This window comes from Anastrepha obliqua, chromosome 5, assembly GCF_027943255.1.
Source record: "Anastrepha obliqua isolate idAnaObli1 chromosome 5, idAnaObli1_1.0, whole genome shotgun sequence".
Classification (NCBI taxonomy): Eukaryota; Metazoa; Arthropoda; class Insecta; order Diptera; family Tephritidae; genus Anastrepha; species Anastrepha obliqua.
In genome coordinates this window covers 26,447,380-26,466,691 of record NC_072896.1, presented here as the reverse complement: position 1 = coordinate 26,466,691, position 19,312 = coordinate 26,447,380, and the positions used below count along the sequence as shown (strand labels likewise).

The window sequence follows — 19,312 nt, the reverse complement described above, 5'->3', positions numbered from 1 at the left end:
TCTCATCCTCCTCTCAACATGCTGGGCAAAGTACATTGCCTGAGATGCCTAGCTTTCCCAGGTACTTCGCTCATAGAAAGTCACCCGTCATCAGGCCAACCAACTGTCTACACTCCCTTCTGCTTAATGATGGGAGGGTCTGCCATAGAAGGATCTGCGACATGGCGAGTAACATCATTTTGCCCTATCTGCAGCCTCTCTCTCATCTTGCCAAGCTGGCTTCTGGCTGGCTGGCTATACAAACTAATAAACTACATTTTTATAAAAAAAAAAATTAGCATTAAAAATATTGCAAATATTTAAAAACAAAAAAATTAAGTGACTTAATTATATGAGCACAAGTGTATATAAAATGGAGAGAAGCACACTTTATTCACTGTAACGGAAAAATGAAAATTCACGCTACCCCAAACAAGTACAAACAAATGGCACAACGGCGCTGCAAAATATCAGCTAACAAGCGAAGGAGGCGTGCGGGTAGCGAGCAGGTGGCTGGCTGGCTGGCTGACTGGTATACGGCCCAGCAACTGCTTTGACAAGCAACAATCGAAAGTTCCGGACATGGAGCAGTGCGGTGCCACAACAGAGCCTTCAGCGACCTGTGCTGAGCCCGACCGGACCGGACCTGGTTGCTGCATGTGGACGTTACTTTCAAGTGCCTTCCTGTTTTATACACTTTTTGGTGCACTCTTCTGTTCGTCCTTTTGCCTTTTACCTTATTTTCGATAATCTTTTTCTTTTATTTTCAGCTTTGTTTTCCATGCGGACGCCTTTGTTAACCTATTTCTACTTCCTTTTTTATGATGCTGCTGCTGCTGCTGCGGCAGCACACCCGCTGCGGCACTTGGCATACTGCCGGCACAACACTCGTTGCCCCACTTGACACACAACAAATGCGACTGACGGTGATGTGCGTATTGTTGTTGTAACTACTACTACTACTACTACTAGTATAGTTTATATAAAACTTGACTTGGCTACTCACCTGGCACCGACGAGCAGACTGTTGCCATCCTTTGTGACAAGCTTAAAATGATCCACGACACTTTCGTTTCCGAGAAATTTCAGCACATCTTCAGGACCTGCAAATACAAGCGGCGGCGTGGACAAAAGAGAAAGTGATAGAATTAGTAAAAGCAAAAAATGAAACGAAACTAGAATAGCAAAGATAAATAGTATATAATAGTTATGTATGTATGTGTGTGGGTGTGTGTGCGAGGGTAAACGCAGTGTGAACAAAAGCGTTTGTGAAGAGCGTTTCCATTTGGCACACAGCAATCCTTAATTAGGCAATTTAAATTTAACAAAAGCAATGAGGCACTGCGCCATGGCGTCGCTTGTGGCCAGCGGAGTAGGAGGCCATAGGCCAAGGAGAACAGTGTATGTCGCAAATCGGACATCACGGCGCAGGGGGAGAGAGATGAAGGATTAAATAGCTAGAGAGAGCGAGACAGAGGGAAAGGAGGCAATGTGGATAGTAGTTGATAGACAGAGGACTTGTGGTGAAAGGAAAATAATACAATCGCTGCGTCAGAGTGTGCGCAGGAAACGGAGGCACAGAATTGCGTGACAATAGGGCAATTTACTGGCTGAAAAGTCACAAGCTTTAATGACGCTGCAGGTGTATGAAAAAGCGAATACGGACGGGTACGGAAAGTGTTGGCGTGAGCGGAAACAGCGAGAGAGAGTTTTTGTAGCTTGAACTCATTAAATATTGATGGATAGAAAAAACAATGGAAACCGATGCAGCATAGCTACGGTATGTATGTATGTACGCAGGTTTGTTGGAAAGTATTGAAAGCGACACAAATTAACCACACACAGCTTAACAATTAAAAAACAAAAAAAAATGTTACTCAACACGAACAAACGCTAATAATCATGAATGAGGATGTCTCCAGGACCAAAATTGCCGAAGACAGTAGCAGTTCAGAGGGTTAAAGCTTACAAAGAAAAAAAAAGAATAATTCACGCGTAAACTTCTGATGGGTGTTTGGCCGAGCTCCTCATCCTATTTGTCTCGGGGCAGTTTTAAGCCGGCTCCGAACGGCATATATTTTTTACGAGGAGCTTTTTCATGGCAGTAATTCACTCGGGGCTTGATATTGCCTACCGAGGGGTAGAGATTCCAACCAACGTACTCCGAATTCTGAATGGTAGTCACGAGATGGAACGATGAGCTGGATGAGCTTATGAAGACATAGACATAGCGCAGCGAATAAAGATCCAGCGGCTACGTTGGCTGGGTCAGGTCGTCCGAATGGACACAAACGCTCCGGCTTTGAAAGTATTCGATGCGGTACCAGCTGGTGGTAGCAGAGGAAGAGGAAGGCCTTCTTTGCGTTCGAAAGATCAGGTGTAGAAGGAATTGGCTTCAATTTGTGTGCCCAACTGGCGCCGGTTAGCACGAGAAAGAAATAGTTGTCACGCCTTGTGAAATTCGGCCAAAATCGCGTAAGCGGTTATCACTCCAATTAAGAAGAAGAAGAACTCACGCACCAAGCCATTCAGCAACGGAGGCCGCCAAAAGTTTCCATAAGGTTATATTATTATTATTATTAATTTTGGGTTTTGCTTGAAGAGCGATGGGCGAGGTTTTTGTGGCAGTCAGTTTGAAATAGCCAACTCACTTAGACCACCCAGGTCCGTTGTGGTACCACTGTGTAACACGAGAATCTGTGTTAATTCATCCTGGAACCATTTAGCTCCTCTTATGAAGCGTGGGAAAGGTTTAATCCCAACACCGGTAGTTCCGCAGGAGGGTGGAAAAGGTATTTTCCTAACAACCTGACTCTACTTCTAGCCAAGACTGGACAATTATAGAGGAAGTGTTCTACTGCTTCTTCCTCTGCCTCTTCTCTACAACTTTACTCTACTTACTCTATAATGGCCGATGATACAAGCCACGACCTGTTGGTCGTTTTCTCTCTAGAGGTTGAGTAATTCTACTGACATTTTCTTATCTGTTTCGGCCAAATTAGCTACACAAAAATATTTTTTTCTCTCCATAACCTAATGGCCCCTTGGAGAATATAATTTTTTAAGCTGAATTTGCAAGTTGCCTTAGGAGTTCCAATAATGCTTCTGTTTTCAAGCAGTGGAAGATTAGTAACATTTCTGGCTAGCTCATCGGCCTTGCGATTTTCTTCAACATCTCTATGTTATATATAAGGCTGACTTTGAAGACAATGCTAACAGCATTTAGAGCTGCTTCGGAACTTAAAATGATAATGAAAAAACAGAAATTTTGTTGGAATGAATTTTTTTTATTATTATATAATCTGGTAATTTCATCAAATTTATTTTTTGAATTCGATATCCGACATTCCGCTTCTAAAAATTTTAATTTATGGAGAAAAGTATACGGCAATGAATTTCACAGGACGAACATATTTTATTGACTTTCAGAACATAGGACTAAGTTACAATTTTCCGAAGATTCCTAACGTACTAAATCCGACTCTGACCTCAAAAAAGGTGCCGAACTTATTTGTCGTTACTTAATTTCTTTCTTTGAATTGCGTTATAGAATATATATGAATCTAAGCCTGTAAATTTAAACGATATCTCGGAGGCTAGTGTCGATTTTTTGCATATCAAAATGAATTTAAATGGAAGGTGAAGGGTTTTATTTTGAAGTGCTGTTACGACCCTAATGATCATAATGGTACAGGTACATATAACCTGAAATATTGCCAATATTTGATCTTTTGTATCTTTAACACAGATTACTCTGGGAACCTGTCATTCTTGGGGTATTTTAAGTTAAAATTCTTATTCAGCCCGTCCAAAACCTTAAGAAAATTATATTTTGGTTATTGGCTCGAAATTTATGTCAGTCAGTTTTTTTTTCGCTTGTAAATGTTCAGGTGTATACAATGTTTCAAGTCTGCTTGGGCTTTCATATAAAAAAGGGATGTAAAAAACTAAAGCTTCATCATCCGATTTGTTCTGACCGTCGGTTAAGTTAGGTTAGGGGAAGTTGGTGCAAGAGTAGCTATTTTCTCATGCAGTCAAGCAGCTATAAAGGCCTTGGACTCCAACTCCATTTCATCCAAACTAGTCTTACACTGTAGAGAGGAGCTGGAATTGCTTAGTCATTGGCTTGAAATTACTCTGATATGGGTTCCTGGTCATAGAAACATATGGGGTAATGAGATAGCGGATGAGCTAGCAGGAAAAGGCTCGACACTAGAAGTGGTGGCAGTCTCCACCCCACTGAACACATTAAAAACATCCATTGCTTCACACTATCCTGCTTTAGCCGAAAGACGATCGAAGCAATGGCCGGCGTACAAAATCCAAAGGACGAATCACTTGTTAAGATGTTCTCGACCAAACATTTCACGCATCACTGCAGGCCTTACTCACTCACACTCAACCTCCCCTTTAATCCCATCTGCAGAAGCTGTGAAGAAAAGAGGTGAAGGAAAGTCTTTGCCACTACTTATGTGAGTGCCCAGGGCTAGCTAGGGCTCGCTAGGGCCTGACTTAGAAGAAAAAAGAAAAAAAAAACATCATCACACGAGGATAGTGGTAGTAAAACGGTGGTGGTCACTAATTAGGATTATTTCAGTAGAGATACTCAACCCCTTCAACAACAAAACTATAGTAACAGGTTAGGTTAGGTTAGGTATATCTGGCTGATTTGAATAGAGCTTCAGTGGAAATACTCAACCCCTTCAACAACAACAATAACAACAGGTTGGGTTAGGTTAGGTATATCTGGCTGACCTGAATAGAGCTCACATAGGCCACAAGGGTCCGTAGTGCTACCTGTTCTGTTCGGATTTACATACAGTCACACTTTTGTCAGCAATATCCTTCAGAGATGAAAACTATACCGATCCCAGGCAGTCATCTCGAATTCTGTTTAGAACAGGGCAGTGACAAAGGAGGTATTCTAAAGTGCCACTTTCTTCTTCGCATATGCGTGATATGAAGTGAGAAAAAGTGTGGAAGGCTTCACGATTTTGTGTGTCGTCTTTGCGCACGGTAAAGTATCTAAGTGATCTTGAAAGCCAAAGCAACAGTTAACTTTACGATTCCCACCTTTTTGCCGAACTTCTTGACAGAATAAATGAAGCAAACGATCCGAAAATCTGGTTATCCTTCCACATGATTTCAACCACGGCTATGCGTTGGCTCTTTGCGCCAAGTACAACAGACCAAAGATGGCAGATTTACCAGGTCTGCTCTTTAACTAGGGTGAAAAAGAAAATTGTAAGGGGAACTTCGGCTGCCTCGTCACTTGGGGAATCAGCAGCCGAATTCTGAAGGATCATTTCAGATGTATTCGAACACACTCGTACAATCAGGCGTTGTTCAAATAGCAAGGAAGTGTCGTCGGTTGATTTTTTTTTTGTATACAACCAAAACCATTTGATTTTTTTTTTTAAACACATCCCAAGTGGCGTCAGCCCACTCTCTGATTCTGTCAAATTCACTCAGAGCCGAATAATGGACTGCTAAAGAGCACAATTCTAAAAATCTTTTCACCAGGGCAGCAGCATACTGTTGGACCAACAATTTTGTTCGATAGGTCTTGCGCTATGCAACTTCTTTCCGTTTCCTAAGATGTGTCTTCCAATCGAAGGAAGAAAATTTTAGTCCGTTCAAGCTAAGAAAGTGAAACTGATGGACGTCCTGAACGACGTGATCTGAAGAAGACGTAACTGTCGATCAATGGAGGAACGTTTTTGTTATTGTAACAGCATCAGATATTCTGTATCACTTTTGAGGAATGCTGCTAAAGTGGCAGTCCTTGGCTGGATGTTAGTCCGAGTCCCTTCGGCACCTTCAATAGGACTGTGAAGGGAACGGCAAAGGATGAATGGCATAGAACTTTGTAGGGATAGAAGAGATACTGGGCTCCTGAAGATGAGAACAAGTGAATGTGAGTGAAATCAAAAAATAAATGTTTTGGAATGGAATGGAGGTTCGCACTTCGAGCTTAGGATCTTTTATGACATCTTCTTTTCACAATAGCTTATCCAAACTCAGTTTTCACAATGAACCTATGAACAATAAACCTTTCAGCATCAGCCTCGCTACTTAATAGGCAAACCTTTTATGAACTGAGCCTATTTTCGGCACACTTGGACTATTTTCATCCAGCGCAAGTACTGCCTTTAGTTTCTTGAGAGCTCGAAAAACCTAAATTTCAAAAAGTCAGCACCAGTCGTTAGTACTATTTTTTGTTTTTTATTATATTCAACTTATTTTGGTTTGATGAAATCATTGATAAATTGGGAAGCGCTGCTACAACTTATTGACCAAAGCAAGCGTGTGAATGATTGATTGTCCTGTGTCATTATTTTCACTTCACCACGCATTTCGACAAAACCGCTAAGTGCCCGCAATGGTCCTTGAAATGTGTGGCACGTCGCCATTACCGCCTTTGCGGACTCTCTCTGGGGCACTAAGCGAGGTCAGTAAATGCGAATTTTTTATGACTAGCAAATTTCCCCCAGCACCAGCGTGACGAACAAAGACATTTTGTCAAGTTCTACAATATTTTACACAATTTTTGTACATTTTTTTCTCTCTCTTTTTGTTTTACAATTTACACACATTGCGTCAGGGTTATAAGCTGCCAGCAAAAGCAAACATTTGTACGCATAAAAAATTTCCGTTTTAACAGCATTGCAGGATTTTACTTTTCTGATCACGTTGGAGGTTCCTTTGTCATTTCCTTAATGTGACGGCGGTAAGGCGAGCTGGCAAATAACTGCACATAGATTTGTGTGTAGTTACGTACAGTGGGTCACACTGAAAATCATGCAACTCGATATTTTTGTCATATGTCATATAAACAAGGCATTTTAAGCATTTTTTCTTTTTGATATTTTCTTACTTATTAGTAAAGTTAGAAGATTTTAAAACATAAACAGAAATCATAATAAACTCCACCTGGTGTGGGAAAGACAAACAAAGAGTAATGATAAATAGGTATTTGTAATAAGTTCAAAAACTATCCTAAGAACTACCTGGGATACACTGACGAGTTAAAATTATAATGGAGAAAAATTACTGAGAAGCCGCCATTAAGTACCTCTGCTTCATGTAAATATCTACGAAAGAAATTTTTGCCAACTTAGTGGAAATATTCACTCTTATCCATATTATCCAGTTGCAAAGTCGTCCAAGGACTCTAACTTGGCCCAAACATCTACTGAAAATAAATCGCTCCGGGAATTCATGCACGTCTCATACCGAGGATGACATAAAAATTAAAAAGTTGTGCTAACGAGCGACGAGTGATCATCAAACTATGTAGCCTCAACGAACACAAGAAAAAGCGACATCGCATTCTAAGAGCGAATCTCGCAAACTTTCGAAGTGATTCAGAGACTTCTGTACCAAATTTGTGATGTCATCATCAATCAGGTCCGTGCGTTGTGACCATGGATGAAACCTGGCTTCATCACTTCGATGCTGAGATGAGAGAACGATCCTTGGTATGACAGAGACCTTCATCACTAGCCCCTAAAGAGTTTAAGGTTTCAAGCTCTACGGAAAAGCTTAGGACGTTCTTTTTTGGGATGCTGAGGAGATTCTCCTGATTCAATATTCAAAAAGAAAAGTTGCTATTACCAACCTACTCCACGAAAATCAAAGAATGAGGTCGCGAAAGCCATGAAAGAAAAACGGCAAGGGAAACTGTGAGCGAAAGTAAGAATAAAATTATTATTATTAATTTATTATTCCTTATCCTGCCGGTCTCCTTGCCACGGGGATGAGACTTAAGTGGTGATTTAACCTCATGTTATGAAGATTAACTTACCACGAACTAAGAGGGCAACTTCATATACGAATTGGGTATCCACCCATCCACGAATCGGCGAAATTGCTGGCCACCCAAGTACTATGCGGAGATTACCGTACCGACAGGCAGGAGGAATAAAACGCCTTTTTTTCGTACTATGGAGGCTAACTAAGGATATTTCTGCACGAGGTAACCCATTTTTGGGAAATCCTCCCGTCGAGCAATCGGCGCTTCGGACATCGGATGTGCAGGCCCGAACCCCACATCCCCTTATGACCGCGTGGGTGTGAGCGATACACCGACGTCGAAGCGATCGGAAGCAACTGAACAAATTGTGGAGGATGTGAAGGCGGCGGACAATCTCTCACTAGACTAAGAAGAATCTCTGGTGCCGAGTAAGTCTTTGACAATTCTTAAACCTGGAGCGAATCAGGTAAGTTCCGGTAAAAAGACTGAAGTTATTGGAGATTCGAACGCAGGTTCTGGTCTAACCGCAAGGCAAATCAAACGCAGAAAACAGAAGGCGAAGAAAGCCGAAGCATTAGCTAAGGCAAGTACTCAAGCTCCTTCAACTTCGACACCTGTAATGGAAACGGGAAAGCGCGGCAGAACAGAGGATTCCTCTGTAACGTTGCACTCTTCCGGAAACGAAACGGGATCTGTGCCAAGGGCCGGGAAGAGGAGCAAGGCCAAGAAAAGAAAAGTCGATAGACTGAAGTCGGAAATACCTGCATCCTCGACCCAATTCAAGGCAAAGGCTAAGGGACCTCAAATGTCGAATGACACTCTTCCATCAACGCCTGGCAAATCATTCGCGAGAGTGGCAGCAAAGGCAATGACGGTAGAGATGTTTATGCTGCTACAACAACAACAACAACGGTAGAGATACATACCGACAAACAAGACGCTCTATTGTCCAAGGGGCAACAAAACATCGTCGGCAAGTATATAATTAGGTTAAGGGAAGACCCGTAAGAATATAAATTTTTATATGTTTTATTTAAAAAAAAGTGCGTGTAGTGTAGCACACATAACAGAAGTGAAACTTTCAAGGCAGACAAAGAAAAAGGGAGAAACCCGAGAGAGAATGAGAGAGAGAGAGAGAGAGAGAGGGAGAGAGAGAGAGAGGGAGAGAGAGAGAGAGAGGGAGAGAGAGAAACAATATATATCTAAATAAATTCACAACATTTGCAGAGAATACAAATAGACAAACTTTACAAAAAACGTAGAAGGGTCGACCGGTGTAGGTAAACGCCGAACACAAACCGTAGCAACAGCGCCCACTTTAGCGTTTATCACCCGCACAAACGCAGCGATTCCAGGACCGCAGCAACGGCACAAATTACCGCAAGGCAATACCAATAAATGCGACGCCGGAATGGATAGCACTTTATAGTACGCACAAGCACTAGCCAAGAAACGGAAATAACCGCCAAAAAGTAGGCACCAAAAAAAAAAACGAAAAAAATTGGGACCAAAAAAAGCTCCAAACAGTAGGCACCAAGGAAATATAACGCCAAAAAGTAGGTACCAAAAATATATTTCCTACAAGTTTGCACCAACAAACAAGCGCCAAAAAGTGGGCAGTGTTATTTTTCACTAGAAATTAGCAACCGCAAGGAAAAACTCAGGAAAAATAGCCTAAAGTGTATCTAGATATATATGTATAAGGTATAGCTTTCTCTCTCTTTTCCTCTACGTTATATCTTTTTTCTCTCTCGCGGAACGAAAATGCCCAAAACGTTGCATGGCCTTGAAATTTTACTCTCCATTCTCGCTCGTCCATCGACGCCTAAGAAGTTTCACTTCAAAGAACACATCTAAGCAAGTCTTTTAAAAGACCTTTTGGTATGATTTTTGTTAGATATGTTGCTTGTGCTTCCTTAAGTTTCTTAACTGTAATTTAAACCCGACTTTTTTAAGTTCAGTTATTGTATAAATCGATGCACAACTACTAAAAACAAAAACTTTAATTCAAAAAAATTACTTCAACCATTTTATTTACTTACAGCAATATGAAAACTATATTCCAGCGTATGATTTTCCCTGTGACTCACTGTATGTTACTGTGGAAATGGAATATACTTTCGTATGTAGTTGCATGCGTGTATTCAGCTTCCTTTTCCCATGTGTGTTTGCCTTGGCGCATGTACGAGTATGTTTGCGTAACACAATCCAATCCACGGAACAAAACGTAGTCCACATGAGTAGGTACCACCACCGCCTGCCTTCACAGTCACATTCCGCTCGAATATCTTCCCAACGGACTTTGGCTGGTGTTATGATTCGAAATTTGCTCTCACTGTGTCTCCTTCTGGTGCCATTTGCTGGCGTGCCACCATTTCTATGCGACACTTAAATAAGCGGCAAAACGGCGGAAGGTGATGAAATATGGCAAATTGTGTATGTAGTTGTTATTGGTGTATTACGAATTCGGTTCGATGGCAAGTTCGACATGCCAAGCGATTGGCATAAGCGCCCAGCACAACACCAAGTTGCTGAATGCAAACACGAGTATAATTCGAAATGTGGCAGCATTTATCACAAACGAAATTGGGAGCGCCGGAAACGAGGGGGACAATTTGTAGGCGACTCGTAACCTTCTGCTTGATCTAAAGTTAAGCAGCATTGTGATGTGTCGTAAGTCATTTCACTGAGTGTAAAAGTGTGTATTAGTGTGGGTGCGTTTGAGATGGCGCACATCAAAGGTGGTTTTGTGTGACGGAAAAGATGCGGTTATAAAATTGTTGAACGGAAATTAACAGCAAAACGTTGAATCATGCAAATGCTTTTGAGACGCCGATTTGGCAATAAAATGAAACGAATAAAGTGAATAAGTCAAATAAAATTACAAATCTGGAATTCTTCTAACCGCACTTAAAAGTCACCGAAAGCCATGTATGCATGTGTGTGTGTGTGTATGTGTATTGATTTCTGCAGGGAAGGCGTTAAAGTACGTAAATACTAACTGGAAAGGGTATTTATTTAGCCAATTTCAAGTATTAGAAGTATCGCTCAAAAATGATAGATTACGACGGCCGTAAAAGCATTCCCGTGAATTTGGCGCAAGTTTCCACAACCACTTAAATGGAATTAGGCTGAGCAAAATTGCAACTAAATATTTGTTGTTGGTACTTTTAGTACGATAAGAAAAGGATTTCGAAATTTTAAGCAAGAAAAGTTAGTTTTATAAAAATATTTGCAATATTGCTTTGGGGAATAAGTTCATAGCATTTTTATATTTTCTTTTATTTTACAGCGATTTGTTTGCTGTTTGGTTTCTGTTCTACAAAACTATGTTAATTCTTTTCTTAAGTCATTTAATTTTTTTTATTGTAGTTTTGAGGCTTATTTCATTCCCAGGAGGCAAAAATCAACATTTTCGCCAGCTGCTCTTCTTTGCTTTTCATCGAGGTCAAAAAGCTGCCAAAGCAGCCCGGAACATTTGCGACGTGTACGGAGAAGGTGCGAGTCTATAGCACGATGTGGGTTGCAAAGTTCAAAAATGATGACTTTGAAGTCGATCACACGTCCCGCAGCAGAAGGCTTTCTGAAATCGAGGAAGAACGTCTCAAATAACTTTCGAATGAGAACCGTCGCCAAACCAGTCGTGAACTGGGGGGCAAAATGAACTACGATCACAAAACGATTCTCCATCACCTTCATTCGAAAAATTGGGTGCCTCACGAGCTCAACGAAAAAAAAAAAACAAAGTAAGTCGCCTTCAAATTACTTTTCAGCGTCTCGAGCAACACGCGCTCATAAACAGCGCTTTTTGTACCGAATCGTCAAGGGAGCTGAGAAGTGGTGCCCATATATCAATATGAAGCAAAGAAAGGAGAGGGTGGCTCCAGGAGATATGCGAAAGTCAAGAGTCAAGCCGGATCGTTATCCCAAGAAAATCATGATATGTGTTTGGTGGGACTGGAAGGGCATGGTGCACTGGGAAGTGCTTCTTCGGCAAGTCTTCTAGTAATATTTTTGGTCTTATACTAATATTTTTAGTCTGCACATAACTTTAAAGAGTATTCAAAAAGTTCAAATTTCTGTCAAAATCGAAGTTTATATTATATCCATTTTCATTTCGGGTAAACTGCGCATCCTATTGGGTATTTTTTATAATTATTTGCTAGTGCACCGGCTGGCGGCGCAAAGTGCTGAAAGAAATAAATTTCATTGGGTTCGTTTCCTGGCTTTAAGCAGCGGCCATGCCAGCGAATCGCCAGCTGTCGTTAACTCATCGTTCAGGCCTCGTTTTCAATTTCCTTTAGGTCGACCTCCAAGAGGTGAGCCATGTGGATTCCAGTCTAAGCAGATTCTGCTGATATTAATTGCAAAGCATGACCAATTCAAGTCCACTTACGCTCCCGAATGTCAATTTCAACTGACTGTTGCCTACCTCGGCTGAGAAGTTCTTCATTTGGCACTCAGTTTTTGGGCCACCATACGCGCAGGTTGACTCTCAGGCAGCGATTTATGAAGGTCGGAAGCTTCTTCTTTGACATGCTCAACGAGTTGTTTCCAAAAATTGAAGAGGATGACATGGACGACATTTGGCTACTCGAACTTTTGGCTACCGTTTTTGAATACCGATATCAATTGGCCGCCTCGGGGCTGTGATTTAAGCCCGTTGGACTATTTTTTGTGGGCAGCCGTTAAGGACAAATGCTATGCGAACCATCCAGAGACGATTGATGCTTTAAAACGCGAAATCGTAGTTGCCATTCATGAAATTGGAGCCCAAACAATCGAAAGTGTGCTTAAAATTTGGTTGATCGTGGTCTACTGTAAAGCCAGTCGTGGCAGTTATTTGAACGATAATATTTTTCATTCATAATTGACAATGTTCAATCTTTAAAATAAAAAAAAAGTTTGAAAAAATATTGATTAGTTTTTTTTTATAGTCGATTTAAAAATCAAATTTTACATGGCCCTCCCTATTTCAGTAGTGATTTTATGTTAGCTTTATTTTCGTGGTTACGTCTGACGCTGAATTAGCAAGAAGATGGAGCTCAACTTGAGCTTTTCTTGCCGTGTGAGCAGGTTTTTTGCGCTTATATCCAAACCACTGAATTATTTCTTTACGGCTTTTTTCGGCGCGAAGCAATTCCAATATCACAGCTCTTCTGTCCCAATCTCCACTTAACATTGCATTTGCACGTACAACTGCACTTTCTACTCTCAACCAGGTATCAATGCTCTTCTATCAACAGTTTTGGACCCAACAGCGTTGCTTCAAGCCTTCATAAATATTTCCCAGATTTACTTATGTATATTTACTTAGGCAATTTCAAATATTAGAAGTACCGCTGAAAAATAATAGAGTACGGCGGCTGTGAAAGCAATCCATTGCATTTACCGAAGAATATGGTTTTAATAACTATAGAAGAGTCCAAGTTTGCCACAAACCTAAACTCATAGAAGGCGACTAGGGTAGAGAAGCTAGTTTTTCATAAAAGCAATATAATAGAGGATGTTGTGCAAGAGGTATTTGACGACTGGGTCATCTCAAGGGTTATCTATCAGCTACAACGTTCATACGACTCGATACATCTCGATTATTTTCTCTGGGGCTACGTCAAGTGCTTTGTTTTTTTTTATCCTTATTCACTCCACTCGGGAGCATAGGGCCATGACAAGATTCGTCACTCAAGCGCGGTTTTGGGCTGTTGTTTTTGTGCCGTTTTTTGTGCCGTCCCAAGTGATGTCGGCATCTGCTAGCTCGCGCAACATCAACCTTCTTCAAGTAATCTTTGGCCGACCGCAACCTCTCTCTTACGGATTCCAGTTCAGTGCCATTATCTTGAAGTCCTTCCTTATTCTACACTAACACGCTGTAGTTCTACATTTGAGGCGCTATTGCCGAAAAAAGCCCAATATATTTTACCAAGTTATACAAAAATGTGTCAATCGCTTGAAGCATTGCCAGAGTAGCCGATGCCGCACTTGGACGATGTGCTATTACATGCAACTCTGACGCGCAGTGGTAGGGAAGTTACTGTGGAGCCGAGCTAACATCTCCATTGCTTTGTGCGTGAGCTGGTATGGAGTCCGTATTATCTTTCAGTGGCATAACTTGAGTCGCAACTTGCTCCAACCTAACTATTTATGCATATTCTGAGAATACATTGGCCTCTCGCCGATCCCCAGATCCGACAGCTTTCTAGTTGGCATAACCACTGAGATGAAAATACGCTTCGATAAAAAAAACAAGCAAACTCGTTTTTCATTTGGAGGTGCTCTGAGACCCAATTAGAGATATGATAGGGAAGTGATGGGCCATCTGTCTTCAATGGCTGAGTCAATTGGATCTTGTAAGCGAATAATGCGAGGCCTTTGTGCGAAATTCGCTTCAGGCTGATACGTGAATTGTTGAGTTGTTGGAATCGATTGGAAGTCGATGTTCCACACTCAGTCGCACACTATCGGCTATGGGAGCCATTTTACCGTATTGTACGACGGCGGGGGTAATGACTTTTGTCTTTTCAATAAATACACTGTTTGGGCTATACAAACTTCACTTTGGAAATAAATAATTTCATTTTGCAGAGATATAATGCTAACTTTCTGTCAAGATTTTCACCTTTGTACGTTTTTGAAATCAGTTTCACAGCGTGCAAATTAAATTTGGTTCTTTAATTTCAACAAGTATTGCGGGAAGGTGTTGGCAACCCAATGTGAGCAACAAAATAATGTTTTTTGAAAGTCAAATTAGTAATAATTTTTTTAGCATAAACATTTATTTTTGAAAAGTGTTTACAGGCAGAGTGACCATCATCTGATTCTTACACAATCGCGCTCCATACGACTCGCTTCCATGAATACGCTTTAACAAGTTTGGCGAAAGCACTTCCATTGCGTTAGAAAGCATTTTGAAAATGAAGAGCTACTTCTGGAAAGTACTTTATTTGCACACAGGTAGCCGACTATTGCAACTACTTTCCGAAAATGTTCGGTTTAAAGGGTTGGCTTATCAAAAAAAAAATATATTTAATTTTTATTTTGAGATTTTACAATTGCAATAATAATAATAAATATCTGAGTTGTATTGTATAGATGAGAAAAATATTATCATATATCAAATTATATATTTTTTTTATCAAATATTAAATTTTTTTTTCGAGTAATATATTTTAACTCTGAAATAATGTTAATTTTATGGAGCGTCACTTTGTTTTTGTGTCAGAAATTTCTTTTTCTTTCAAGTTTTAAAATTTTATCAAAATTGATGATTATTTTTTGATTTTTTTTAATAAAAAAAAATGAATTTCTTTTTTCTTATTTTTTCTCTCAGAAAAAATTACAATAATTAGCATCGTGAAACGTCATGGAGGTGGTCATCAAAAGGCTGCAACATTACGTGAAATGGTTCAAAAAATGAAGAAGCGACTTGAGCGAAATTGCCGACGAAGTGCCAATAAAATGGCGAAAGAACTGAAAATATCTAACCATAGCATCGGCCGCATACTCAAAAATTATCTCAAAGTCAAGCCATACTAAATGCAAGAGGTGCATGATCTCACACCAAAGCAGCAACAAATCAGACTTGAGAGGGCGGAGGAGTTGCTTCGCTTGGCCGAAAGCAGTCGTTTTCCAAACATTGTGTTTTCTGATCAGAAAATTTTTCAAATTTAGAAATTCGTAAATGGGTTGGTGCGGACTACTATTCGGAATTCAGAGAGAACGTAGGTTCGAGTCTCGGTGAAAGACCAAATGAAGAAAAAGTTGTTTTCTAATAGCGGGGAAACACCTTCCAACAATATGTGACCTTCAACAAAGATCTCTCAACAGACTATCACTTTGGTGTAAAAGTCGAGGACTAGAGGTAAATCCGGAAAAAACGGATCTGATACTTTTTAGTAGGAAACACAAAACACCTACTCTTCAACAAATATTCCTAGGAGGGAAACCACTTAGAGTAACAGAAGGGGCAAAATATCTAGGACTTATACTAGATAGGAAGCTAAATTGGGGGCTCACAGTCGCAGACAGAGCACGAAAAGCTATGACCGCAATGTACTCCTGCGGAAGGCTTATTGGGAAGAAATGGGGATTGGAACCCAGAATGATATATTGGCTCTACACAGCAGTGGTTAGGCCAATTCTCTACTACGGTATAGTAATATGGTGGGATGCCCTTCAGAAGGGTGTGAACATCAAGAAACTTGACAAAGTGCAAAGACTAGCATCTGTTCTGATAACCGGCGCCATGTCAACCACACCATCGAAAGCATTATATGCGACACTAAACCTCCTTCCGGTAGATCTGCAGGCAATATATAACGCACGCAGTGCGGCAATAAGGCTGAACACTCTAAACAAGTGGTCAAACACGAATTATGGCCACGGTAAAATCCTGGCTGGCACTTTGGGGCTTCCCGGACTGGTGGACTATGCACTCCCGCCTATACATGCCATTACATCGTTTACGACCCTCCTACCCTCAAGGGAAGAGTGGAAACGGGACGACGTGAGACAGGGCGAGTCTATCCATGTTTACACAGATGGCTCAAAGCTCGAGGGCAGGGTGGGCGGAGGTGTATATTCTGAACATCTGGGGATCTCCTTCAGTTTTCGGCTCCCCGACTACTGTAGTGTCTTTCAGGCTGAACTGATGGCAATAATAAAAGCCGCGACACTGATACAGTGTGATGCGATATCCGGAAATGATATCTACATTTTTACTGATAGCCAAGCGGCGATAAAATCCCTCACAAAACAGTCGACAACCTCCAAGGTAGCCATGAAATGCCGCACATCTCTTAACGAGATGGCTGAGTCATTTCACCTAAAGGTAACATGGGTTCCTGGCCATCGCGACATTGAGGGTAACTGTAGAGCCGATGAACTAGCAAGACTCGGCACTAAATTGTCTGACGAACACATAGATAATGACATAGGGATACCCTTACAAACATGTAAGCTACACATCCTTGAAGAAATTGTAAAGAAAGCAAACGAAAGATGGCGAAATGAAGCAACCTGCAAAATCGCCCGTCAACTTTGGCCGACTTTAAATGCTAAACGCACAGAATCTCTGCTAAGCCAAAATAAACACAGTCTTAGCACATTGATCTCAGTCATAACGGGGCACTGCCTAATAGGCAGACACGCCCAAAGGATGGGTGTGCAAACACATGACTTCTGTAGAAGTTGTCTAGATGAGGACGAGGAAGAGACAATCTCGCACCTACTGTGCCACTGCCCTGCTCTATCCAGACGCAGGTTTACTATTCTGGGTAGACAATTTTTTAATGAGCTAGAAGACCTCAGTACCATAGAAATCAGAGATATTCTAAAATTTTTGAAAAACACACACTGGTTTTAGGAGAGATAGGGACAAGCTCCCCACGCGGCATCACAATGGGCTATGAGCCTGAGTGTGTCCCACAGGACAACCGCTTCAACCTAACCTAACCTAATAGCGGTCGCCCCTCGGCTGGCAATAGATAACCTCCAAGTGTATTTCTGCCATGAAAAAGCTCCTCATAAAAAATATCCGCCGTTCGGAGTCAGCTTGAAACTGTAGGTTCCTCCATTTGTGGAACAACATCAAATAGGAGGAGGAGCTCAGCCAAACACCCAGAAAGGGTGTACGCGCCAATTATATATATATAAACTCCAAAAACGATAGGGTTGTTTTGATTTTTATGATACGAAAATTCGATAACCAGGAGACAACACCCGCCACAGATAATGGTTTGGATCGCTGTAACCGCAGATGGGCGCTCTCCAATCGTTTTTATCGAACCTGGCGTCAAGATAAATGCGAAAATCCGAAATATTTTCGGGAAAGTATTCTGTATGTTGCTTTGAAGCCGTGGGCGGACAAACATTTCGATGGCAGACCATGGACGTCTCAACAAGACTCGGCACCGCGTAACAAAACTCGAGTGAACCAAGAATGGCTAAAAAACAACGCTCCGAACTTCATAACGTCCACACAATGGCTCTCAAATTCACCAGGCGCGAATGCGATGGATTATGCTCTTTGGGCCATTTTGGAGAGCAAAGTGCGAACTAAAAGATTCACTAGTCTCGAGGCGCTGAAAAAAGCCATTGTCCACGAGTGGGCCAAAATATCTGCAAGTCACATTCAGGCAGCTTGTGATTCGTTTCTGGGCCGTCTCAAGGCAAAAGGTGGTCATATCGAGCAAAAGTAAAAATTGATTCTAAATTTTGTATTATTTTCACACATTTTTTACTTCGAATTGAATAAAAGAAATTTTCCAAATAAAATGTATGGCCCTTTTAATTGATTAAACTTCGGGTGCCGTTCCCTGTATAAATCCGCGTTTCAAGCTTTCTGCAAATTAAAAAAAAATGCAGGAAATGTTCATCGGAATTTCAAAACTTTTCAACTAGAATCTTAAGAAAGATTCTAGGTATGCAGTTTTATAGCCCATTGAATTTTGTTAGAATAAAGTGCAAGTTTCAAATGGCTCAAAACACGCGTTGATTTTTGACAATTTTTTTTTGCTGGCGGAGTTTATATAAAAATTCGTTATATGGAAAAAAACACCCATTACCGATTGTTTTCGGTCACTACTCGTCTTGTAGTGACAGCCTTGCAGAAAGCACGTTTTTTTCCTCCTGAAAGAAAGCCTGCAAGTCACTTTTCAAAAGTGAAGAAAGATAGTAAGAAGTGACTTTCGAAAAGTGCTGTATATGCAAAGTCTGACTTCTTGAATTACTTTCGAACTCCTTCAGTTTGTTTGCTCTGCTGCGAGTGCTCGCCTTACCACCGCTGACAGTACCCTATGTCGCTAATCCATTTAGCTGTTAGTCGATATGTGCCAACAACAAATGCGTCTTGTTGATTACCGAACTTTCGACGCTTGGCCGTGCCATGATGACACACTCTTGGCTTAACTGCGCTCCCCGTGTGTGTGAAATATCCTAAATTATGTTTACGTTTACATGCGTGTTTGAGCATTTCGCTGGGATTTGCGTACACTCAAGCAGTTACGTGAGAATTTCAGTATTGTAGTGACGCACTTAAATGAATGTAAATAAGAGGGGAGTAGAGCGAAGTAGCGGCTGAGAACGCATGAAATAAGCACACCAAATAGCAGAACTTTTAAATATTTAATAAAAAATATTTTATTTATTCACTCAACCAGAAAAGTGGCAGCAAATTTCCGCCGTAAGTGAAATAAAATGGTAAGCAGCCACAAATTGTTGCCTGAGAGGCTAGTAACTAACCCCCCCCGCAAAAAACAACGAGTGTAAATGAGTGCAACAAACAAAACAAAAAACAAAAAGGGAATTATGTACCTTTGGTGGCGACGAAGCGTTGTAATTTTCGTAGTAGCATCATCGGCAGCGTTGTCGTTGAGTGAAATTAAAAATTTAAGAAGCACTCCGCTCTTCGAGTCGCATCGCGAGGTGAAGCGGAAAGAAACAATAAAAAACCTGAATGCGCACAAAGGCAACTTTCGGAAGGTAAAGGAAATCAACTTAAAAAATAAAAATTGTAAATATATGAACACTGATAGTTGAAGGGGCACTGGCAGGCAAGCTTGATTGCGAAAGAAAAAAACA

The 19,312-nt window shown here is 41.0% G+C and overlaps 1 protein-coding gene across 1 annotated transcript in view; it reads right to left on the bottom strand.

The window, feature by feature from the left end:
* Nucleotides 1-19,312, bottom strand: part of LOC129248673 (semaphorin-1A) — a 323,037-nt gene that overhangs the window by 264,536 nt on the left and 39,189 nt on the right. The window contains 1 exon segment of the mRNA XM_054888304.1: nt 986-1,082. Within this exon segment, the coding sequence (XP_054744279.1) occupies nt 986-1,082 (97 nt within the window).